Below are 26,857 nucleotides of genomic sequence, written 5' to 3'. Positions count from 1 at the left end.
TGCAGGAGCATTCCAACCGTCCAACAGCCATTGTAATTCCATCCCAAGCTCCATGTAACTCGGCTGTTGAGACTGAAAACTTAGAGAACTGGAAACTGGCAGCAGCAATGAGAAAGCCATGATAATCTCTAATAATGACTTGCACCTTCACTATTAGGCTGGACTCCACTGTCAAAGTTAAGTATAAGCAGCAATGAGAGAGCCATGATAATCTCTAATAATGACTTGCACCTTCACTATTAGGCTGGACTCCACCGTCAAAGTTAAGTTTTAATATACCTGGCTTGGACTCCACCGTCAAAATTAATTTTCAATAAAGTTGGCTGAATCCAGTGGTAATTAGTGGAGGACCACCATTTTTATTTCTGAACGGCTGCTTGATTATTGGGAGGTTTCAGGCTAGATTGTTGCTGAAGAATTGAGGGTGGAAGAAGGCATTTTGGTCCAAGCTGGAGCTTATTTATATTCATCAACATTTGGTTTGGGTTTGAGCCATATGACCCACTTATGCTCCGTTTTGGTTAGCTCTACTTCTGTAGTTAGCTCCATAACTATTTCAGGAATAGATTATTTTGAAGAGTTCAACTAGTTGGGTAATAGATTAATTCGGAGAATTCTTAAACAGGAAGGATGATTTTCAAAGAACTTAATATGAATACCTGCAACTTAAGCACATATACCGCTAAAGCAAAATATACGATGGCCACCTAAATCTGCAAGGGACTATTCATCAAGATATAATCAAATCAATTGAATTTTAACATTTCTCATCTATACGTTGAGTTGATAAATGTACTCAGCCATACAACTTCAAACATCAAAATTGCTTCCAGGTCCTAAATGATGAGCTTCTGACACTTACTGTGACCTGCTTCTTTGAAAATATATGGACTAAACATATGCTTCGGTTTGAATACTTCAATTTAGCTCAATTTTATATTGGGCCTGAAAAAGCAGAAATAAGGCCAGCAACCGGCATTGGTAAAGACCATGGCAAGCCAACCATGTATTCCGGTCATGATATTTGACTCAGATTTAACTCCCGGCTAACCGGATTGAATTGGGTCAGGTCCATTCAAGATTTTCTTAGAGCCATCTGGCCGTTCGAGGCAGGCTGGGTCAGGCATAACCAGACCTAATCCAATGCATCTGAGTCCAAGTTAAGGAGTCTAGGTTCAAAGTCGATTTCCAGATGAAAGGAAGTACATAATTCATTTTATTTTCTGAAGGAAAATTATTGATAACTTGCTACCACCGATGTCATTGCTAAACACGGCTCAATCTTATTGAGCCTTTGAGGTAGAAATAAACTTGACTATCAATTTGCTCGAGTCTTGCTGATATAATAATGATGATGAAACTGTGGTGCCACATTACCTGTTACATTATTGGGTTTCCATAAGCTGCTTTTGTTAGCAGCACTCTTGTTCAAAACCTCTTATGAACTAACAATATGCATAAATTCGTTAAATTCCCAATACTTGCTGCAAACTACAGGGGTACTTGGCAATGTCGCATCCCATTTTCACATATAAACTTAGGGCCATTAACATGGAACAAGCGCCTAGCCCTCCTGCAAATCTTAAACAATGCAGGGTCTCACTGTAAAATCTAATATGACACATCATAATTTCACAATCACCAGGAATTTGATTACACCCTACTTACAGGGAACAAAACATCTTTTATCCAAAGTGCAAGTGGCGAGGCGACCCACGCGGCTTCAGTTCATTTGTCCACTAACGTTCTGCCAGCGGAGATCTCGCATAGATCTTGTCACCTACCTCCAGTGCCTATGTAAACTCCAACCCACCCGCAATTGAGTGCCATCAGCAAAAGCCAGTCAAGAGTGACGGACTTGCCACCTGAGATGTAGGGAAGAATGTAACAAGGACACTTTGCTTGTAATATATCCTGGATTTTAGAGCTATAATGGCTTGCTTTGCTATGGGTCTTCTATAAGAACTACTCTTGCACAGATGACTCCTCATTGGTAGAATCGACAGTCTGTCTGGAAGAGAGCACCTTGTCTAGGGTCTCGTCTGGAACCTTGATTCCAGTGGTCTCCATGTCCGCAACAATTGCAATGGCTGCATGGATTTCTCCAAGATCAAGACAAAGCGAGATGACTTCATCATATAATGGGCTGAAACAACAAGAAAGCAAAACGAGGGAGGGAATGTTAATATTTTAAATTCGATAATCCAAACATAAAAGTCAGGAATTGAGTGTGCTTGTTCCAGAACTATATGGTAGTATCAATCTAACCTAACAAGTATCCATATTCAGCATTTGATGGATCAGCACCTAATAGAACATATTAAGACAGCTTACCAAGGACATCAAACCAACATACAATTAATATGAGTTGAGCGATACAGTTATCAACTCAATGATCTAAGTCATAGGATAACCAGAAGATGTTCCGGGCTCTTATGCAATAGCTTGAATCATAATTGGCCCTCCGATGCCATTCCAAAGCCTCGGAAGAAAGGGTGAGAGATTGATGCTTATTCACAGCCAGTTCTAAAAATTGTCAAACGATATGGCCACTCCACATAGCTGGGACAAGGGTCAGTGGTCATAATATGGTGAGAAGAATCACATTATCTATCCAAACTCCATCCTAGATGTCACCACTAGCTCTCTAAAGTTTTCTGATAGCAAGGTCGCCATAATTTTATACATTGTTCAGAGCACTAACCAAAAGAGTGCTGTCTGCATTATTCTAATCATTGTAGACGTCATAACCCATTGTTATATAATTAATATTAGTATGTCTAAGCTAAGAATTAAATAAAATCGATCCTGCAAGAGGACATGTACATATTGCAAAAATAAGCTTGAACCGGCATAGGCAAATTAGACAAGAAACATATGCTTGAATAATATTAGATTAAATCAAGAGCCTATGACATTCATGTGCTACATGTTAATTGCACATCTGAATATTATGAGAAATCATCCTGCTATCAAAAAGTTTATATGACCATCCTGACCGCCAGGGACAGCAGATTTCAGTCATTTATCAAACAGCCCAAATTAACACTATTTTAAGAAAACCAACCCTCACAAACATCTTTGATGTGCAGGTGTTAATTATCGAGGATGTTAATTTATATGATGTGTCAAGGAGATCAGATCAACTATACATTATACGTGCGTCATCTATATGAAAAATAAAGAATCTTCGGTACCTCCCAAAAACATAACCAAGACTATGTGTTGTATGCAAGATTGTTAGAAAAGCTGACGGTAGGGGAGCTCTTATAGCAGCACGCAATATTATTGCACAATCTCCAATAGTTGGTTTCCCACCTAATTCAATCACCTGAAAGTAGATCAGGTATTTCTGTTCAGTAGTCAGAAAAGTAAATCAGAATGGTTCTTCTACAGAAAGAGTCTTGACAAATACAAAGTTTAGGATCTTAAGTAAAAATTGTTGACCTGAAATTAGACAATTAACTATGCTTAGACTACAAAAGATTGTCTAGTAGACAACAACCATCTGGGAATGAATATGACCAGTTACTATACAATTAGCAAAAATGAATCTAATGTAATTGAAGATAAGTCTTACGAAAGTAGTTTTACATACACTATTTTGTAGTTTTTTTTGTCTACTACAAGTTACAAGAACAATGAAACATGAAAACTGACAAAAGAGAGGACATGTTAAGTTTTATGGATTATCTATAAATAATAATTTAACTTCAAAAAGATATATCAAATGCTCCTCTAATAGATACAGAATATTTATCCAAATCAAAGTTATCCTTGCAGGTGAAATAATAATTTAAGGGGAGAAATTTTAAGGCACAAGCTAATCATAAAGGTGCAAAAGAATATGGGGCCAAAAAACTAGTTCCCTGCTAAGGACTACCAATAGTTCAGGAAGAAGATTATAGGGTGCAAAGTGGAGTTCCTGAAATGTTTCCGAAAGTGACAATCCATGGGGCAACAATTTTGGGTCAGGTATACGTGCAAATACAAGGACAAGAAGGAAACAAGTTAAGATAAAGTACCTTTCAGGCATTTTCCTCTCTGTAGTTTGGTATTGTTCAAGATGTTGAAATATCTAAGACTCCAATTTGGCATAAATATGAAGACATACTGTACCTCATGTGCTCTTCTCGTGCATGATTTTACGCTTAATAAACACCCCACGTATTGTATTGTGGATGTTCACAACTCTTACAGTTTCAATAGACTTACAACCAAATGTGATTTTAGAACAAACTTTTCAGCACATTGTTTGTCTAGTACCTTTTTCTAAGATCTAATTGAGGCACTATAAACTGTCAAATTTTCATGTGAACATGAGCTCTGACATGTTTCTCGAAGATGTATGTGGTCAAGATACTTCGAGATTAATGTTTCACTACAAACACAACTTCATATAAATGTTTTAACTTTCTTTTTCTTTGGAATTCATTTACTTCATCTCTAAATTTGGCATTTAGGCATTGATCAAGGTTCTAAGTCTACTGAACATTAATATCAAAAAAAGCCTAACAGCTTGGATAATCAACCATGGATATCCAAATAAGAAAGTCTAGCAATGAACAATCCACCAGCAGAAGAATGAGTCTGCAAGGTAATTTAGCATAGCCACAATTATGAAAAGACAAGATAATCCTAAGACAATACGATTGCCAACAGGTTGTGACGATTGATAAAATGCTAGGTTTAAGTGCCACTTCCTTTCTAATAACTGGAGAAGACAATGTAGAAGTCGATAAAATTGTTCTTGACCTTGTAACCCCTCAGAGCATATCCAACAGATTTGCTGACTTCTCCTGAAGAGAAAAAAGAAAAAAAATCTAATGTAGATAGCAAGACTTTTTAACTGTTTTAGACACTAGAGCCTGTCAACATCCTGGAAATATGATTAAGTTGACAAAAGAAACCTAACCGCCTTTTCCTATTAAAATATAAACAATCAGATTCTTGACTCAATTTCCTAGTATTAAAGCATACAGGTTTGGTTGATGGGTGTCAAAATTGTGCATTAAGATGTAGATAGGCAGGTCTATGGCTGAATTTAGTATTGGTCAAGCTGAGTCATCAGGAGAGCACAGCTGCAAATCTTTGATATTCTTGGCCCAGACCTGGTTAACTTCTATCTCTGATTACAGAAAACATGTAACAGGAAAAGATTTGTTACATCTAATATATAACTTCTGATGCATAACTAGCTTACCTTCTGAGCTTATCCTTCTTCACTATTAAAAAAATATTGCGATATTAACTGAAACTAGCATAGACCCAGATAGTTGGGATAAGGTTGATAGTTGTGGTCATAGTTGAATATTAGTGCAAGGTAATTTCTGACTTAAAAACAAAAACTACATAACTCTCCTAAGCAATGACTCATATGAGGGAAACTGATGCCTAAATCTAAGGATCCTGACTCTTTGTGGTACACAAGGGGAGTACTTCATTCATGGTTATTGCCAGCGGTGCATTGATGTGATGACCTTGTGGGCAGTATTACAAACATCAGGGATGAGCTAGAACACTATTCTTCCCATGAGTAGTATATATACGCAAGTATAATAGAGGTTTTCATAAGTTTTTCCAGAGATTCTACATATATTCCATATTTTAGTTTGTTTTTATATGCTTTTTAGCTGAGAGAATCGAATATTTCCGGTTTTTTAAAGAAGTAAAAGTTTTCACCTTCGCTTTTTTGTTTGAAGCAACCTATTGATGACATGAGAAAGATGCAAAAACTCATTTGGTCAAATCTTTTGTGATTTCTTAAAAGAGAGATCCAAAAGCATCATTGAAAAATAAAAAGAAAAATGTCCAAACTGATTTTTTTTGGTACTTAATCATCAGACTAAATAAATATTAGCATAAAAAAAATTTAATATAAGATATTACTCATGACTTTATATCTACAGCCTTTTGATGCTAGACTAATCATGCTAAGTATTAGATATTTCATCTAAGATGTCTATGCCTTAAACCATAATGGATAATTTAATGATAAAAAAATAAAAGAGATGCTACTTAATTCAGGTAGACCACATCTTCAGCTAAGGTAGTGAAATGAAGCATGTCGCTATCCTCTTAAAGGAATACAGTAAGAATAGAAACATGCCTTATGCATGATTTTGATTGCTAACTCAACTTCCCATTCTTGTGACCATTTGCGAGGCATTTTATTCTTCAATTCCCTCTCCCAAGTCCAACCCCAAGCATCAGCTATGGTAAACATATCTTGTACATCAAAAATCCTCCTCTCTCTCATGACTTTAAAAGCTTCGTTTAGATCCTCTGGAAACCAGTCTTCATCATCATCATCCTAGAAGCATGGCAACAAAATTTCTTGTCAACATGGAAATAAGAGCTTTAGTTTTAAGTCACCAGTTCAAGAGTATGTCAAGCAAAAAACAGCTACTTACAAGATTAAAGATAAACCAGAATATCCAAATCTAAAACTTCAACAAACACCAATAGGTAAGAATATGTGAAAAATGGTCAATAAATGTTTATAACTGAGAGAAATTCACATACAGTGATATATGTGAGGAAAAAAATGATTTGAAGATGTTTTAGACCACCAACAGATTAACAATTCAAAGATCATCAAGAGTTTCAACAACTTAATGTGACCAAGTTATAAGCATGGAAGCCTCAGGACAAAAGATAAAGCTTTTCAATATTGACTTTTAAAAAATTTGTTATATTTAGTCAATCTTGTCATTAACTAATAAGTCAATTTGCACAGATAACAACATAGAAATTTAGCAGGTTAAAATTTTATAATGAACATTGATGATCATTTATCAGGCAACAGATTCGTCATTACTTCTTTGTTATTTCAACTTTCTTTGAAATTGGTCCATACCTCAAATTCTTCAGATTGAAGTACTTATTTTTCATGCTTATTGTTTTGCTCTCAACTAATTCTGCTCATAGTATGTTTACTTCCTTACCCACACTAGCCATCTTATCTTCTCCACAAAGCTGTTAGCTTCCCTAATTGCCATCTCAACTCTGATCACAGATCCAAACCATCTCAATTCTGGTTAAAATAGACCTAAGCCAGCAGTTTGGAGAAAATATACTAGAAAAGGAAAGATACGTAGTCATGAGTTTCCACAATCTACACTGAAAACACCCTACGTAGTGCATTGTGGTTGGAAGTCATTTGTCTTGGAACTCCGTTCAAATGTGTAAATTTATGAAACTTATCAAGGGAGCAGGAGATTCATGTTTATGTTGATTTCTTATACAATGAGATGAGCCATGTTATGAAACTAATTAATGTTAACAAGATGGAGTCACAAAACCATGATGAATTGGAAATACCTTAATAAAGTCCCAACCAAGATGGAGACATGGAACTTCCCAAGGTTGTTGCTTAACATGTAGCCATGAATAACATAAAAGATGTTACTCAATAGCACATGATTTTTGAATATCAAAATGTCATTATAGTGCGCAACAAATTTTCTCATACCATCAAAAGACTTGTGTAGAAAGTCTCTTAAAACTGCTTGGCAGTCAAATGGCATCACCACACCCACATTAGTTATCTTTAGTCATGATTATGTTTTCCATCTCTTACCCAGTTAATTTTGATTTACATGATGACCACTCCATAAATCAAATCCTAGGAACTACTTGGACCAGCAGTTATAACAATTAATCATCGAGATGAGGAATTGGGAATATAAGCTTCATTATTATATGGTTGTTGATTCATTTTCCTCATTCTTTTGGAGTAAGAAGAATGGAATTTACATGGGCTAAGACTCACTATGAGTTGTTTTCACGACAAGCCCTCCACCTGCCTTCACAATCAGTATGTTCTTTGGGCTTACTCTATAATGGGGCAGTTAAGAACAGTGGCTCCTAAAATAAGATCAAGTTATTGTTGCATCCCACAGACAGGGACAATCTACTAATTCATATGGGGCCAAATCTTTGAAGTTTAAACTCGTTGAGCAAATTAGACGCAATCACTGAATTTTATTTTTCCCTTCTTGGTTTTTTACTCACTAAAAATTTATAGATGACATTCTAGGACTTTTTGCTCTCTGATTTTACATCAGTGGACATGTCTTCTATGTACTCAATACATGACTCTTAACACATTTTTAGCAAAAAAGTGTTCCTCCTCGCACTGTGGAGAATCCTATGTTCAGAACATGAGGCCCTATAGAGGAGATGATTACATAGACAGGAATTTGAAGTAGTTAAAGCTGGCACTACCAAAAATTCTGCTAATATTGTTCAAATTTTCTGGTTAATCATAACAATAAACTGTTTCGTGGATTCCTATGTTCTACCATGGAATGCTTTTTGTTGATAGCTAGAACTAATGATTCAGAACAAAATCAAAAGGGAAATCTGCAATTCAGAATAGACTAAGAAATATTAGTGAGACAATTCATCAAACCAAAGGAAGCTACTCAATATTGAAGACATCATGTAACCTGAGTTTAGAGAAAAAAAAATATTCTATAGTGCACAAAGAATCACAACCTTATTCTAATACAGTTGCAACCTAATCAGAAACAAGCTATAGAATACTCAGCTTTTTTAACAACTGGAACTTAATGAAGGCCACATAACCATTGATAAAGTAAGAATACATGGCATGATCCAAGTGTGAAGAATCATAGAAGGGCTCAATTTCAGTTCATTGTATAAATGGAATCTTCCAAATGAAAACAGCTTCTGATTGTTCTTGATAAACACTCATATCATGGAGCAGTCAGTCTGACTGCCCAAAGTTGCTCGAGATGAACTTGTGAAAACTCTGCAAGCCACAGGATTCACATTGATGCCAAGCAAAAGTTTATTTTCACAAATTTCGCTAAAGTTTGAGTTAGCTGTCGAACCACAAGCAGGATTTTATGCATCAGAAATGAACATCTAAGCATCGAGAAGCATTAAAGCATAAAAAAGTATATTCTGACTAAAAGTAACGAATAAACAGAAAACTCTAATTATTAAAGTTGTTGAAAGGAAGCATGTGAAACTTATAGATCTAAAAAAGTCCAAACATTTAGCACAAATGATAGAGAAAAATCAATGACATATGCTAAGTACGGCTGTAGAAATGCGAACCTCAACAGATGCTCTGGTAGATTTTCTTCTTGATTTTCTTGAAGAGGCAGTTGTTTCATCAGAATCCTTCAACAACTGAACTCCAATCATTTGAAGAGGCTTAGCTCTCTCAACTTCCTTGTCCTTGATCAGATCGCCTGCTTGACTTTCTGTCTGTTCAACAACTTCCTCCTCCTCGTCTACCTCATCTTCCTCTGTTTCTATTGTGACATCCTCCACAGCATCAACTTCGTCCAACATATCAGGAGGATTAGGATCTTCTGATTCAATGTCTTTGTCAGGAACATCATTATAGCTTTCACCAAGAAAACGATGTTTCCAAAACTCTGTATTTCCATCTTCAAGCTTAATCCGTGAAATCAATTCATCTATCTCTTCATCAACCTATTAAGACAACAATAAGATAAAAAAAATATCTATAAAAAACTAGTACCACAACCTGCTGCTTTTTTCTTGGTATCAGAGGGGAAACTATGTCAACTGAGAACTATTAGTGCACGAAAAAAGAATTACTAAAGAAATGGCATATCATTTTCTTATTGTATTTTAACTGATTGAGTGTATCATGTTCAAAAAATCATGAAGATAAAGATCATGAAAAAATAAATTATATATACCTCTTCTTCCTCCTCTTCCACAGGAGGCACCCAAAGTGGCCGGCCACGTGAACGATTTATCCTTCTTGCCTTTTGCACTCGCTGGTAGAGTACTTGTCTAGTTCCATCTATAGGCAAACCTTGTGCTTCTAGCTCTTCCTTTAACTCAGAGACTATCATTTTACTTGCAGCTTTTGGTTTTAACACATTCTGTTCAGGCCCCTTAATGATCTTTTTCAGTCTCTCCACCACTCTAAGAAAATCAGTTTCAGACACATCACCTAAAGCTTCAGGTCCTTCATTGTGCAAGGTCTTCAGGAGTTTACGATGGTAAAACTTATATTCCTCGAGACAGCGCTGCTTAAAAGATGTTTCCATTGGGTTTGAATAGGCAAACCCAACAGCGTCAGGATCCAGAGGGGTTTTTCCTCTACGTGGCACCCACCGCTTACGTTCTCCTGTAAGCCCTCCTTCTGCTATATACCTAATTGGTCAACAATCAAGTACCCAGTGTGAGCAGAACATAACTGCAGGAGGAAGTATCAAAAATCACTATGACAGTCCAAGCCTCTTGCTGCTCTATAGCTAGTTAATCAACAAAGAACTCAGAAACATACCTAGTGCAAGCAAAACATAACCACAGGAGAAAGGAAGTACTAAAATACTACAACAGCTTAGATGCACGATGCATCTCAGTTCTTCAAAAGAAATTGTTTGAGAAGTGAGAAGCTGACTCATTTTTGTATGCCTATTTTGTTCCTACAGTGACGTAAAATTCAAACAACAAAAACCACAGCATAAGTTTGAATGAATGATGAAAGTAATGCAAACAATAGAGACAACATGAGAAAATCTTCAGTTAAACAATTCTTTATGCTTATGTTTTATACATGCAAGCAATGTTACATATACTTGGGTACTAGCATCGGGTGCAGCAGTGGGTCTAAATGCCTGAACCTTCTAATATTTATGGGTTACTAGCATCAGGTGTGTTCTATGTTGTCAGAGCAAAACCCTACATTTTCTCCAAGTGTCATGCCCATACTCCTTCCTAAGTGTTGCGTGCAGGTACTTTGCAATTAATTGTAGGGTGCAGATAACATAGCACTCAAGTAGCACATGTAGATATATCATTAGAGATTCTATCAGCATGCTGAATCTTTAATAAGTGTGGCTGAGTCTATTGGTGTATTGTAGGTCATATATGCATTTCCAAACTCTTTCAGAACAGAAAGTAAATATCTTAATGATCCAACCATTTTTTATGGCTCTTTGAAATTTATCTTGCAAACTAAATAACTCAAGATTAGATTGTACCGTAAAGACATTGACATCATATCAACAAGTTACCAAACACTTTAACAGCATTTTGAAAATGAAATTAAGAAATGCCAGAGGGGACCACATAGCACCTAGGCAGAAGGCAGGTGTGGAGGCAGAGACCAAGGTAGATCATATCTCAAGTTAAGGAAAAAAATTTAGTTAGTTTCTTCCGAAACTTATATTATGGACCCTGGTTTGGAAAAAATTTTAAACCATGTTGTAGTTTGACCATATATAAATGATTATGGATATTCTCACATACATGGTTCAATGTGGTATCCCTTAGAAATGTCGATTTTATCTAAATCTTATACATGGTTCAAATCCCATATCAACTTCCAAAATAAGACCACAGACTTAACATGTTTCACCAATATACTGATAGAAGAGAAATCAAGCAAAACCCTAAATTTGGACAGATGCAAATGATTAGCAGTGTGTCATGTCATAACATAGAAACCTTGCCATGCATAGATCACTGAGAAATAGACATCCACAATAGGAAAAAGCAGCGGCTATAAGATCAAGCAAGCAATATCATTACAGTGCATATATAATCAGGAAGCCTCATCAACATGAAATCAGCAAGTAAAGGAAGATCCTACAAGTATTCTAAGAATCTACAGATACATATCTGGCACACCTGGCAACATAATCAATTTCAGATCCCATATCAGCTTCTTCTTGTAAAGGTTCTATCCAGGAGCTAACTAATGTTCGATATTTTCTGCTCAAGATCATTGCTCTTGGTGCAATAGGTTGATTGTCCTTAGCCATTGCTTCTAAAGCTTCAAGCAACTCAACAGCTCTTCCTAATTATAAAAATAACCATACCTGCTCAGGGAAGTACTATATTCACAATATGCAAGACAACATCAATATCATTTAGATGAATAATTTCAAACACAGAATAAAAAGGTACTGCAGATCACATGCAGAAAAAGCTTTATCATTCTTAACTGCAATTTAACAAATTCAGTACCATAATTTTCAAAATCTTAGATGAATAAAGCATATTAAACATAATATGTAGTTCTTTTCACATGCTAATTAATAGAAAGGAAAGAAAATTGAGAAAGAAAATCAACAGTCATTCAAATATGTAATTTTAGAGAACCTTAGATCAAAGAATTGAAAAACAAAATGATAAAAAAGTCTCCCCAACATATGTTCCCTGATAGGCTATCTCAATTAATAGTTCCCAGAAATGACATGTTACAAGTATACTGTATATCACGAATCAAATAACTGAAGTAGCAACAACATGAGTGTGCAGAATTAAATTTAACAAAATCAAACCCAAGAAAATCAGCAGAACTTTCCTAACAAGCTATTTTATTTAATAGTTCCAGGAAATTACATGTTAAGAGTATATGGCTTTTAATAAATCAAATAATCAATGCAGCAATAAGATGTGTGCAGAGAAAATTAAGTTTACCAATATCAAACCCAAGAAAATCATTGTCTTTGCCATGCTTGAATACTAACGGTACATGTGAGGTAGCATATTGAAAGAAAAATATCATTCTTTTCTTCTTCTTTTTTCCTTTTTTGGTGGAAACACCCCTAATGTCAATTCCAAGCATAGATGAGAAAGGTTGAAAGGTTGATTCATGCAGACGGCCAATATAGACATAAGCTTAAAACAATATCAAAAGTCCGAAATTCATTAATGCTAGGATGCTGCCTATTCACATTTAGCCACAACAAAACCTATTTGTGATGACAAAGGTGAAGGATAGGCGCTTAGCCACAACTTTGCCTATAACCGACTCAGTCTAACCCAGGGTCAGCGGAATCGTCCCAAACCGGGCAGTTCCGGCCATCCCAAATCGTACCGGTGGCTCACGGGTACAGTTCCGGCCGTCCCGAACTATACTGGTGGCTCACCGATATGATTCCAACAACAGAAACGAAACCCGTTGCCGGAGCCGGAGAAAAAGAAAAGAGAGCTAGCGGTAGAGGGAGAGAGAGAGAGAGAAGGCAGGACGCTGGTGGAGTCCTGGAGGTGTCTGACGGAGGCTCTCAGAGGCCAATGAAGGTCGACCTCGACTGTGGAAAGCGAGGCCATGGCCACTGACCCTATTTCGAACGAAACAGGATCGCCGCGACCTAAAAAATAATCGCGATTTTTAAGTGAAGTCGGCAAGAGATTTGCCGATTTCACTTAACCGACGGCCTCCTCCGACCTTCGCTAGCACTCCGCCAGCGTCCACCACCCTCCTCTAGCCCTCCCTCTCCCGCTTGATCTCTCTTTCTCTTTTCCTCTCCCACGGTCCCTCTCTCGATACGGGTCATGCCAGGCCCGTACCGAGTCGTCCCGCCGGAAAATTGGTACGGTGCCCATTACTGATTGCTCCGACCTTAGTCTAACCCAATTGAGGTGAAAACTCTGCTAGGATTTGACTAAGCTATATTGCATATCCCATGTTGCATTCAACCCTGTTTGATTGGCAAGCAAACAAGAGCTTCTAAATCAAAAGGAAAAATCATGGGTCAAGAAGCTAGCCTTTGTTGGGTAGGTGAAAAATTTTTATAAGGCTAAATTCTGACTATGGTTATTAAACGGGCCCATACCAATAACCGATCAGCACAGTACATGCTGCACCATGGGCTTGTGCCAGCACACAGCATCCGGCAGCATACACCTAGCACAGCATGATACAGTCGTCATCAGCCATTATGCCACAGCACATGCCGGCCAATGCCAACAGGCATGGCAAGCACCTCAATCACAAAGATGTCTTATAAGGCATGATGTTTCCTAGGCTTTATTGAATACTATCACACATGAGCATTCAGAAGTCCATAATAAACAACATTGGTATGTGCATAAGGATAATTGTCCCTTAATGACAACATAAAATGTGCAATGAACAATAAAAATTTGAAATACAATTGATCACTCAAAAGTAAAATTAGGACCTCTCTTTATGGCATGTGGTAAATTTATGCAAAGCTATTGAATCAGAGTTAACTAGTTTGATTTTGAACTGATGTGCTTAGTATTAGTTAACTAGAACAGTTTTAGTTACTATGTGATCAAATAATGCTAGATATTAGGAAAAACAATGACAAAAACTTGCAAACTATACCTTCACGGCATAAAGCACGAAGATACAGAGATAGGGGATCTCCAAAATTCCCTTCATTATATAAAACTTTTGTCCCTCCAGGGAAGTTCTTAAGGGCACGAAAATGCCGGATAGCTTCCTTTACAACACAATATTTAGTAAAACACTCCACTAACAACCTGAGCAGAAAAAACAACAATTAAAAATAAAAAGAAAGAAAGTTCTCATACACAATGTAACCAAAAGTTCATAAGATGATCATAACTAAATGTCAAAAATATTAGCAATTGGATATATAAAGACTCCTTGAACAGACCTATTAACACATTAAAGCATAATGTACACAGATAGGCACAAAATAATAATTTGTCTATGAAGCCTACCTTTTGTACCTTTACTATTCTTTGTTTTTTAAATGATGTTACAAGACACAGCAAGAAAACAGTAACTGCATTCATACAGACAAACCATTAGAATCTACTTTTAAGCCAGGAATGTCAATAGGTCATCAGCTTTTAATACTGAAGAAATTCTTGGTGCCAATTCCTTCATCTTAAAGACAATACTCAATGTTGAAGATGTATACGCGCATAATCGTAGTGCACAGTAAAACATATTGAAAGCGTAACCTACGAAGATGGAGAATTATAGGATAGTTTTTTTTAGACTTTTTGCGACGAGGGATTTAGATCTTCCTTTTTTAACTAGTAGTTTCTATCAGTTTAACTTAAGGTAGGAGTTTATCATGACAGACAATGATAGGCTTCAATTGGTTTATTAGGAGTAATACTGACCACTTTCTCACCGAAGCATCAGTAGGAATTCTTGGAAATTTGGGCCATAAACCTTATAAATTTAGGAAAATGTGGTCGAGCAACTTAGTTGAAGGGAAAAATTATTCAGCAACATTAAAGCGAAAGAAAATTATTAAAGCATAATGTACACAGATAGGCACAAAATAATAACTTGTCTATGAAGCCTACTTTTTGTACCTTTACTATTCTTTGTTTTTTAAATGATGTTACAAGACACAGCAAGAAAACAGTAACTGCATTCATACAGACAAACAATTAGAATCTACTTTTAAGCCAGAAATGTCAATAGGTCATCAGCTTTTAATACTGAAGAAATTCTTGGTGCCAATTCCTTCATCTTAAAGACAATACTCAATGTTGAAGATGTATATGCGCATAATCGTAGTGCACAGTAAAACATATTGAAAGCGTAACCTACGAAGATGGAGAATTATAGGATAGTTTTTTTTAGATTTTTTACAACAAGGGATTTAGATCTTCCTTTTTTAACTAGTAGTTTCTATCAGTTTAACTTAATGTAGGAGTTTATCATGACAGACAATGATAGGCTTCAATTGGTTTATTAGGAGTAATACTGACCACTTTCTCACCGAAGCATCAGTAGGAATTCTTGGAAATTTGGGCCATAAACCTTATAAATTTAGGAAAATGTGGTCGAGCAACTTAGTTGAAGGGAAAAATTATTCAGAAACATTAAAGCAAAAAAAAATTATTACAAAACAATTTCCAATACTTGTCAGCTGCTTAAAATGTGATTCCATATAATGATGGCAGACATGGAAAATTGTTAAACAAATTAAACATCTTGAGAAGAGAATTTTCTTACGCATAAGTCTTCACATTAGGCTGCAAACGCTTGTGATCTTCAACCATCATTCCAAGTAATTCAGCTACATCCTGTACCCTATAAAGCAACACCAAAACAAAAGAACTTAAGAACTAAATAAAAAAATAAATTAAAAAAATAACATTAAAACACTTGTGATCTTCAACCACCATCCCTAGTAAGTCAGCTAAACCCTGTGTCTTATACATCCCCATAAAACCATAATGTATTTAAAAACTTAAAAATAAAAAAATAAAAAGGTGAAGATAAAAATGAAATAGGGCATGTTCCAGAATTTTCTGAGGTTATCGTCAACAAGGTGAAAGTGCAGCTAAACCCTGTATCTTATACATTCCCATGAAACCATAATGTATTTAAAAATTTAAAATAAAAAAAATAAAAAGGTGAAGATAAAAATGAAATAGGGCACATTCCAGAATTTTCTGAGGTCATTGTCAACAAGGTGAAAGTGCAAGATGAAAGCTGAAGGTTAATATCCTTGAAGTCCATCCCACTATTGAGTTAAGCAATAGGAATAGTTGATTGTACAATAGTTCAGGAATCTTGAATCTAATGGTGGAACATGGAAAATCTAGGGAATAGCTAGGCAGCAAAGCAATAGTCTGATCCTTATATCTAAATTAAAGGAACTAATTGCACATGCCCCTTAAATAATGTATTGATACAAATCCGACAGGACACTGATGGCTGTCAACTTCTATAGTCTTGAGCATGCAGAAACCCGTAGAGGAAACACACATGATTTCAATCACAGGCATGAGAAGTGAGTGAAGCACCTAATCCATCATATCATTACAAGGGCAGAGCAATTACATAAAGAAAGCAAATGAAGAGATACAAGAGATGCAGAATCCACCGAAAAAGAATTCATAAGAATGCATCATATCCTATAACAAGCCACAGGCTAACAAACCAAAACAAGCCTAAATTAACACTTTGTAGTCTTAGAAGGACCCGTGGCAACTAATTATGAACCTAGGACTCCTTGGTCCTATTCATCCCAACAAAAGTCTATCAACTTACCTATGACTTGGTGTTACGAGGAGGCAGGGAAGCTTTTGTTATTGCATATGATATTGAACTTGTATCTTTTTGGCCATAAAAAACCATTAACGATTACAAATGAAAATTGAAGGTAATAAATGAAAATAGTTCTTTATGTTTATAATTAAGGAGCAAAGGATATGTCAAATGAATGCCAATTTCTTTTAAGAAGCACAAATTGCATTAGAAGCTTATGAAAGTTACGGAAATGAGAGAAATGCCACAATTTTCAACATGATACTCTTCCTGATGAGAAATACAGTAAAATGTCTTTTGAAGATGTTTTGTGCTGAGCATAAGTATATGTTAAATCAGAACAACAGAAAAACAGAGTTTCGCAAAAATTGATTCTAAAGGCTACAGTTGATTCATCAGCACTCGAAATTGTCCAGTGATGCATTATTTCTATGTAAAGTGTTGTCCTTCCATATAGGTTGTGTATTAAACGTAGAGATAATTGCATTAAAAATTTAAAAAATAAGATAGCCAGGGTAAAAGGAAATTGTGATCAACATCCCAAGTCTATAAATTTTACCTATCATAGGATTCAGCCCTAGTATATGCCTGGATCACCCAATTATATGTCTCAGTATCAGGTTTCATGTATTCTGCAACATAAGGACATAATTAGTTCAAGCAGAAGTTAAATTAATATCAGTTGCAAAGGTATTTTCTTTCAAATATCCAAGGAAACCATGGCCAGACAACAACCACCTCAATGATTTAATTATAATTGTTATGATTTTACTAGCATGGTATTAAAATAAACAGGAGCATTACTTCCAATCTCATCCAGTAGCAATTAAACAATGTCAATACAGCAAAGAAAGTCCATTTAAGGGGAAAAAACAAAAACTAAGTGCAGATGCTGCCCCATGCCAACTGTGCTGTGCCATGCCAAAAGGGCCAGCATGCCTAAAAGCACTAGCACTTAATACTTGAGAACAACAACAGACAGCGCCATATGCACACCATCAGACATATTAAGATTGCAAGCAAAATTGCACAAGCTACAAATTATGTGGACTTTATCAACTTCAAGAGTGACTGCTTACTAGTTTGACATTCTTGATTAATTGAATAACAGTGTTCCAGTAACCAAAGGACGTCATATGAAAAGGGTTTCTCTTAATTTAGTTTTCAAGTACAAGTAAGCCATAAAAAGTAAAAATTATCGACATACTACATTTTTGTCCAGAAGGAATCTCATTCATTGGAAATATTTAAACAATCTTGATCATAGAAACATTCTTCCACTTCGAAACAATTACAATACATCATCAATTTAATTGAGCTTCCCAACAAGGAAAACCAATCTCAGTCCAAAAATGAACCCTCTCAATCTTTTGCACTTTTTCCATGTTTGAAAGGACCCCTTCCATGCCTCCTTAGAGCCTGAAGAAAAGTCTGGAGAATTTGCCACCTCTTCATGATCCTCAAAAGGTTCAGCTAGGGCAAATATTGCTATTTGGAAGAGGACAAGCTACCAATTAGTCAGCATCTCTATGTAAAAAAAGGAATAAGATGGTATAATTTCCATATATTTCTTTTCTGTATTTTTTTAAAGCAAAATGTTAATTGTATTTTTTGACTTGAATTTTCTATTGCAAGTTTCATTGGAAGGAAGGAGTTTTACCAATATGTTGCACAGCGGTAGTTACAAACTTCATAGAGAGAATCTTAAAAGTCTACCAATATGTTGGCAGACTACAGCGCATATAGATAGAATCTTAATTGAAGCTCTTTCAAGTTCATAGAGATATAAAAGTGATTGAAGCTATTAAACCTCTTCTGAGTAAACCTTCCTTGCTAAATAGTTGATGAAGAAAAGAACTAAATCCTAACCTAATTAGAAAAACCCTCCTTCCTATGATCCCACAGCACCTCTTTCTATGGTAGAATTAAGCTAAAATGTAATAAATATCTTTTTTTTATTTTCTAGCAAAAAAGATGGACTTGATTTTCTTTCCATTACTTTTTTTTTATGCTCTATTCTCTTTCGGCTTTCAAGTGTGTGTTCAAAATCCCCAAAGGTAAGCTGCATCTGTTTTATATCTAACACATAACATGGTGTTATCAACCCTTTTCTATGGAGGCTCAACACTTCAACTTAAACCCAATTTGAATTCGAATTAGTGCAACTTTTGCCGTCATGACTCAACTCAAGTTAAATAAGTATTATTCCAACTAAATGCAATTGAGGATTAGGGTCATGTTTTGGCCAAAGTTGCACTTCTAGATGGATTCAGCTAAATATTCAGTCAATCCTGAGGCGAAAGCAAATGATAAGAATTGGCTGATAGCATAAACATATTTGTGCACACATTGAGCTATGCAGCACACATATCCATGCACACATCAAATAGACACATGATATACTGATACACACTCATGCACATACATATTTTCTCCTAACATAGATTGTTGCCCTCGCTAGACTTGGTAATGCAAATATGGTAACCGTTCAACTAAAGCTCCTAAATTGTTTTTAGTAGCATACCAAGGGAATGCTCAAAAATAAATTTCAAACAATAACGAGAAGCAAAATCACATGAGCTTTAACATAGTGCCAGCAATGGTATATAATCATCTTAAAGCTTGTGTAGTTAAACAACTTTCTTTGATGAATCTGGTGCTTATGTGGAGAGCCTAAGTGATCTGTAATGACCTTTTATATCCAAAAAATAAATAAATAAATAAATCTTAGTGCAAATTTGTTGAACACAGTGATCCCTTTTTGTGATTAACATAGAAGTCCTATTGCAAGCAACTCAAGATTCGTTGGATTCCAAGAGGTAAGTGTCTCGAATCCCAATTCCTTTGGTTTAGCCCCCTCCCCCTCAAAAAAAAGAGAGGAAAAAATGATTCATTCTCTCAATGGTGGGAGCTCCACAAAATTAGAATTACCTAGGTCAAACACTTGGAGAAAAGAAATACAAAGGCTTGAACCCATAACCTTCTCCCAAATCAATTAAGGGTACAACCACTAGATTGTAGATGTTTCGTTAAAGGATTCCATATGAAACATTGTCTACTCTTCCAACTCCAAATCTACTCCTTTTATCTTTGACTTCTAAGGAGACCGCAGATACTTATAGAGAGATCAAATGTCCCTTCTTGAGCTCATAAATATCGACCTCATACTAGAGCTTTAGTAAAATCAACCTAGCTCAATTTCACCTAGCACCGTATGTGCCCAACATGCCTGTCATCTTTGCTATAAAATTCATGGTGTATGAAAGTGCTTCTAAGTTGACTTTCATTAGGACATTCATTTCAAAAGCGGATTACTATATCATTTTTATTAGCAAGTCTTCATAGCATAAAAGAAATGACCTTGAAAGGAAGAAAAGGAATCATTCTGAATCTCTGATACACTTTTTACTGCAATTTATTGGCCCCACATGTATTTGCACTTGTACTTTTACTAGTAACATTAAATAGACAAGTTTGTGTAATTATGCTAGTTCATATAAAAGAGATTCCAGATTACTGTTTTACAAAGCACTTCAGTACAGTTCAAGGTGAAATTGTCCAGTGTCACCTTTTGGTAAGATGGTTTCAGAGAGAAATGGACAAAACTGGAAGCGATGATTTATGAAAAAAAGAAAACTATAAAAAAATGTTTGGACAAGGATTGATGATTGTTGTAGAATTAGAAAAGAAAACCTAAACATAATATTTATAGATAAGTTCATAAGCACTTGATAAGGAATTTCAAAATATCTTCCAAATTGTATTCGTACTCTTGTAGTCAGTATTGTGACACTTTAGAAGCATGTCTAGTATTTCATGATCATTTGTAATGAAGATGAATATTTCAAAAAGAATGATTTGTCAAAATGAAAACTAAATTAATTAACTAGCAAGTTAAAGATAGGAAACTATGGACAGCAACTAAGAATATGTGCAAGTTATGACCAAATATCAACTACAGAACAAGTCCATTTCGACATATCCAAGCAAAATCAAGGTGGCATCATAGGGAGAAAACATGCTGCAAAAAGGCACATGGTTATTTCAGTGGGGTAGGCCTTAAAATGAAACCTTTTCAATGAAAATTCTCATTCTGAATTGAATTTCAAGAACTCATAAAGAGATACATGTTCTCTTGCTAATGGCGCATATCAAAATTAAGAAGCAGATACTCATCAAATTAATGTTATCAAGGAATTTAAAGCTAAAAAAAGCATTATTTAGAATGAAATAGATAAACAACCTCTAAATAGATTTCATACCTTCACCTCCATATTCCATGTTTTCAAATGTCGCAAAAGCTACTTCCGGTATTCCACAAGTAGCCTGCATAAGAAGGTCAAGATATAATCAGTTTGCTAAGACCTGTAGCTAAGGATAAGCATGGAAATAACAAAGTTCTAGGGTAATGATTATCACTTCGGACTTGCCAAACAAGATTGTAGGTACTTTATAGTATAATGGCCACCAAATATAATAAAACTAAAACGTAGGCTGCAACTGTTCCAAGACACATGAAGAAGTCTAATCCCTTGACAGCATAGTATAAGAAATATTCTGTAACAAGACATACATTCAAGGTTTGCTGAATAGGCACCAGAAGGCGTATCAGCCAACGACCGGTTCAGCAAGGTATGGGTCCGTATCATGCCATTCCGGGGCACACCGAAATAGGGAGAGCCAGAAAGGGAGGGGGAGAGGGAGAAAAGGAGAGAGCAAGAGAGAGAGAGAGAGGGAGGGAGGGAGGGAGGAGAGGGCCAAGGGAAGCCCTAACCCTAACCCTCGGAGCAAGAGGGAAGGGAGGGCCGAGGGAAACTCCAACCATAACCCTCAGAGAGAGAGAGAAACAGGGGCGGAGGAAGAGAGAGAGGAACTTACTGGTGGCCGTCGAAACCCTCGAGAGTCGGGAGGGGGGGTGTTATAACCGAGCCAACCTGACTGAACCATTCCGACTTGATTCGGTTCAGTATGGTCCATAACACCTCTTTGGGGTCGGTTCGGCAAGCCATGCATACATGTGTTCCCTACTACTGAGGTAATTTTACCAATTGATTGCTTTCGAAAAATTTTTTTATGACATTTTTATACACAACAATACATTTTATTGTCAAGAAAGATCAAAAGAAGAGAAAGCAAAAAAATGAAAACCAAACATCAGTGCATTTCAAACCTTCATATTAACATGACACATTTTTCCTAGCTCAGGACACAAGGCATTTGGACACTAAATTGAATCACATATGCAAGATAATCATCATAGAGAGAACCAATGTCATACAAGTGTGGCATTAACAGATCAAACATGTTAGTGTTAAACATCAACAAGAATTGTTGCCACTGGGAACACACTGCATCATAACACTTTGTCCTTCTAAACCAAAGAATCACATTCAACAAAATTCATTTCCAAGTTATGAAACTAATCGGCCAAAAGCATGAACCATTAAGTATTACCTGAACACTAAGAAGACAGTTAAAATGAAATGTTGTTGCCATTCTTCCAGCAGCCTCCATTTCATATGCAATGGTCAGAGCATTTGAATGGTCTCCAGCTTTACAGTCTTCTTCAATTAAAAGATCATAAAGTTCATCAGTAGCTCTTAATCCTCCTTTAGCTCCGTTCAGAAATACCATATTAGCATCATCCAGATGATAGTTTTTAACTAGCTCCTCTGCACGTAGAGAGAGAGAGGAATGAAACTCAACCGGAAGTAAGTGAAATGTTCCGAAAGCACCTAAATATGTAAGTGACGAACCAACAAGAACTAGCCAAGCCTTGCGAATGTCGAACTTTAATTTTTCCATTGCTGCAAGAATTTCTAAACCTCTTGTCGCATGACCTTTGGAGCCAAACAAACGAATCAAAGCAACAAATGTTTCTTGTAGAGGGCGTAAGCCTGCACTCAACTCCCTTCTCAATGACTGCATCTGCAACAGATCCACTAGTAATCCAGCATAAGTGTACTCTAAATTAACATATAACAATGAAATGCCAATGATAGACTATAGAAAAATTATAACTTATAAATCCAGATAACATGCTAAAAATAGGAAAAATAAATGGACCAAATGACAGTCTATTTTGATGAAAACAGTATCGCATAAAGTTATTCTGGAACTGATTCTTTATTCTTATCTTGCGGGGCTGAATAGTAAAGAATGATATTTAAAGTGAGATCCTCCAAAATTAACAAACTATGCTATAGAAAAATGGTTTGAATAGTAACAGTATCTTAAAAATTGGTGTATGTGGCTCATATGCGGATGCAATCACTTGGATCACCTGGATGCATATGCAGTAACTGCAAGCAGATGGCCCACAAAGGCAGCTACTTAGCATTAGGCGACCACATATATAGCCCGCTTAGCATCATCATAAAATTAGGTAATCTAAAGTTTTTGTATACATTTGTTTATTGTATATACATACATACATACATATATATACTTGGTAACTCAAGCTATGAAGAAAATAATCTTTGCATACCAAAAGCTCTTTCTTTCTTTTCTTTTCTCTTCTCATTTTCTCTTCCTTCTTCTCTTATCTGGGATGAAAAGCATAAAATATATGCTGCTCCAGAAATCATTTCAGCGTCTAAAGAATACACATAACAGCTTGATGCGGCCATCTAATTGCCAAATAAGCTGAATTATTCATCACCTATCCAAATCCAGTCAAACTAGTTGATACAACCAATTCACAAGCCATTTTTTTCAGTCAGCATGGACAAGCTGGTTTTGCCATTGAACCAATGGAAAATACTAGGTCAGCTGTGGCTGGTAGCAGTACATGCAATTGGTATAAACGTACACCGACCAATATTTGAATCCATGTTATAAATTAATCATGAAGTGCTATATAATAAGATTGGCTTTCTCTGTCAAGCACAAGATGCAGACTCCACTTCAATGTCAGTCACAACCAAATCAATGGATCACCTAGACAGGTCAGAGGAGTTTTGGAGAAGTAATCAAATATTTTCTCAATGAGGAGCTTGGCTTCATTAATAAGGAAAGATGGAAAAGGATTTCCAAGCTATCCATGAACAAAGTGTTGGAACATCTATTCCTTAGGGTAGAATAGCATGCTCACCTCAGCACATAGGCCCAAACTGACCTGCATCCAACCTGGCATGTAGACTCCTTGATGAGGTATGAGCCCAACGATAGACCCATAAAGAATTTTGGGAATAGGTCTAGGTCAGTGAAAAAGTACCAGACTCAATCTAGGATCAATTGCATCAGTGTACCTAATGATTTACCCTATATATATATATATATATATATATATATATATATATATATATTATAAGTATATTTTATAATTCTACTCATGTTTAGCTTTTCTTATAGGGTATATTAAATAAATCTTACATTTGCCTCCCTCCACCACCCCTTGGCCTATCTTGTCACCTTCCACCTAATGGCCCCCATCACTAGTATCCCACCTTTGGCCATCATACATTATCATCATCATCATAGATATTTTTCTATTTTCTCTACCGTTTCACATGTACCCATTTGGGACCGAGACCTAGACTCGATCCGTACCCAAGCCATGAATCTAATGATTCTTAAAAAATTATACCTACCTAGACCTAGATCCAACACAATTGATGGAAGGGGTATGTTTTGTGTCAAAATTTAGACACGGTCCCCTAATGGGTATAGGTCTAAATTAAGTATACCTAGACACAGCCCAACCCAATAGCACCCCTAGGTTATAAGACTCAACAACATCTAGCTAGGATTTATGATGTGGACCAAAGGTAGGAAATCAAATGGTTTGAAAACTTTCAATGCTCATTGGCTTATTGGACAGAACATAAAGTCCAAGGTCTTCAGAAATTGAACCATAATGAGGGGCCAAAATGAGGCCCTATGAAGTAAAGCTGATCACGGGCCAGGCTTGGGCACGAAAAATATCAAATTTTACATAGGCCCGGCCCATGATCAGTTCAACTATGAAGATATGTGCAAATGAACATAAAATTGAAAAAGAAAAACTAAGTGGACCATTAAGAATTAAAAAAAAAAAGAGAAATAGAGATGTAAGAGAATCACCAAAAAGACCTAGGGATCATCATTGCCTAGTGTTTCGAGCAGTCCTCAGATCCAATCATGGAGTCACACCAAGCAGTCCCCAGATCCAATCATGGAGTCACACCAAGCAGTCTTCAAATTCAATCATCACGGTGGACTCACACCTCGGATTCAAGCTGAGTCATCAATTGTTCGTCTGAATATATTTTTCGACTTTACCTATTTCTCCCTACTAATTTTTATCATCACCTAGACCCAATGCAACAGCACACTACGGGAGCAAACCATTCATCTTTCGCCATTCCCAACACCATATAAAACAAACCAGATGCTAGGCACTCAACCAGTGCTCCTTCAAAATCCCCACACTTCCGACTAATGATGCACACTCGAGAGTACCTTCCTCCAAAAACCGTTTTCTTGAACAATGTAGCAGCCAGCACCACTTGAATTTCTCACGGTACCATAATGTTTTATCATAAATGTCTCATTTTTCTCATTATAAATTCTAAGCATATAAAAACGGAAACACGAATCCAGATGAAAAATATAGCAAGTCAAGAACAAGATATAAGGAAAATAAAAGGCGAAAAAGAAAGAAAGAAACTTGGGAGTATAGGAAGGAGAATACCGCGCCTTCCTCGTCACCGGAGAGTGTGTGGGAGACGATGAGCCCGTGGAAGGAGCGGGGGCCGGGGGTAAGCCCGGCGGCGATCATGTCGTATATGACATCCGACACGCCGACGGGGTCGCGCTGCCGGGCGCGCTCCATGAGCTCCTGCATGAAGGTGAGCCTGAGGCCTCGCTCGACAGCAGACACCGAGACTCCAAAAGTAGACGAAGAGGGAGAGGAGGAGGAGGAATCCTTCTTCCTCCGGCCTTTCCTCTCAACCGTGGAGATGGCGCAGAATACGGGGAAGGCTCGGCATCTCGGAGCGAAGGGGAAAGGGGAAGAGGGAGGGAATGGAGAGGCTGAGGGCAGGGGACGCGCCATCGTTTCTTTCCTTCTTCTTCTTCTTCCGGTTCTTCTTCTTCTATGGAAGGAATGGAAACGGATAAGGGGGAAAGGGGGTTTTGGCAGGGGGAGGGAGAGGGAGAGGGAGAGGGTGTTTAGGGGCTGGGTTTGTGGATGGAAGGCGGGCCTGGCGCCTTGAACTTATTAACGAGCTTGGGTCAAGTCTAGTTCTTGTTTGGACCCATAAGCAGCTCAGGTCAAATTTTTTTATTGAAATTGGCGCCTTGAACTTATTAACGAGCTTGGGTCAAGTCTAGTTCTTGTTTGGACCCATAAGCAGCTCAGGTCAAATTTTTTTATTGAAACCATATGCTCCAAGACATCTAGGCATGGGTGAGGATGAAGCCAATAAGATTACGGACTGGATGACTGATTGTGTAGCCAGTCACTATAGCAGTATCCCGTGGGCTGAAGATAGAGAGCTGCTTGTAGTACTTCGAGGTATTTTATTTTTTTGATTTTATTGGATATATTTGTACACGTCAGGTATGATTCACCCACCTTAACATATATATATATATATATATATATATATATATATATATATATATATATATATATATATATATATATATATATATATATATATATATATATATACCGAAACATTTAGGCATTTGTGAGGATGAAGTCAATGAGATTACAGATTGGATGGCTGATTGTGTAGCCAGTCACTATAGCAGTACCCTGTGGGCTGAAGATAGAGAGCTGCTTGTAGTACTTCGAGGTATTTTGTTTTTTTAATTTTATTGGATATATCCATACACATCAGGTATGATTCACCCACCTTAGCAAATATATATATATATATATATATATATATATATATATATATATATGTGTGTGTGCGCGCGCGCGCGCGCGCGCATCCAATGATTGCATTAATTTCGAGTTTGAGAACTTGAGATATTATAAAATGCATTCAGTTCTAAAGTTTGGGGGACAAAAAGATTTGGGTCAGGAGTCTTTCGGTAAGGGTTGAATACTGGTCAAATATTTTGATCCAAAATTTAAATTGATCAAATATAGTTTTG

The 26,857-nt window shown here is 36.6% G+C and overlaps 1 protein-coding gene across 2 annotated transcripts; it reads right to left on the bottom strand.

The window, feature by feature from the left end:
- Positions 1 to 1,454: 1,454 nt before the first annotated feature.
- PTAC3 (plastid transcriptionally active 3) lies at positions 1,455 to 25,934 on the bottom strand. 2 transcript variants are annotated; one of them, XM_039118863.3, is made up of 13 exons: positions 25,440 to 25,934; positions 22,522 to 22,693; positions 22,220 to 22,437; positions 21,028 to 21,091; positions 17,325 to 17,397; positions 15,725 to 15,802; positions 14,105 to 14,262; positions 11,653 to 11,821; positions 9,708 to 10,170; positions 9,091 to 9,474; positions 6,110 to 6,313; positions 3,198 to 3,331; positions 1,455 to 2,146 (listed from the first exon to the last, which is right to left on the bottom strand). In XM_039118863.3, the coding sequence occupies exons 1-13, from the start codon at positions 25,800 to 25,802 to the stop codon at positions 1,966 to 1,968; spliced, it is 2,661 nt and encodes an 886-aa protein (XP_038974791.3). In that variant the 5' UTR covers positions 25,803 to 25,934; the 3' UTR covers positions 1,455 to 1,965. The 2 variants fall into 2 exon arrangements, with proteins under 2 accessions (XP_038974791.3, XP_089780114.1); XM_089923988.1 differs by lacking the exons at positions 11,653 to 11,821; positions 14,105 to 14,262 and having other exon boundaries at positions 25,440 to 25,933.
- Positions 25,935 to 26,857: the final 923 nt, after the last annotated feature.

Source organism: Phoenix dactylifera, chromosome 6 (genome assembly GCF_051530095.1).
Source record: "Phoenix dactylifera cultivar Ajwa chromosome 6, Ajwa_hap1_PhDact_Kaust_v1.1, whole genome shotgun sequence".
NCBI classification, from domain to species: domain Eukaryota; kingdom Viridiplantae; phylum Streptophyta; class Magnoliopsida; order Arecales; family Arecaceae; genus Phoenix; species Phoenix dactylifera.
Note: the sequence above shows the minus strand (reverse complement) of the source record. Positions and strands in the feature narration are given on the sequence as shown.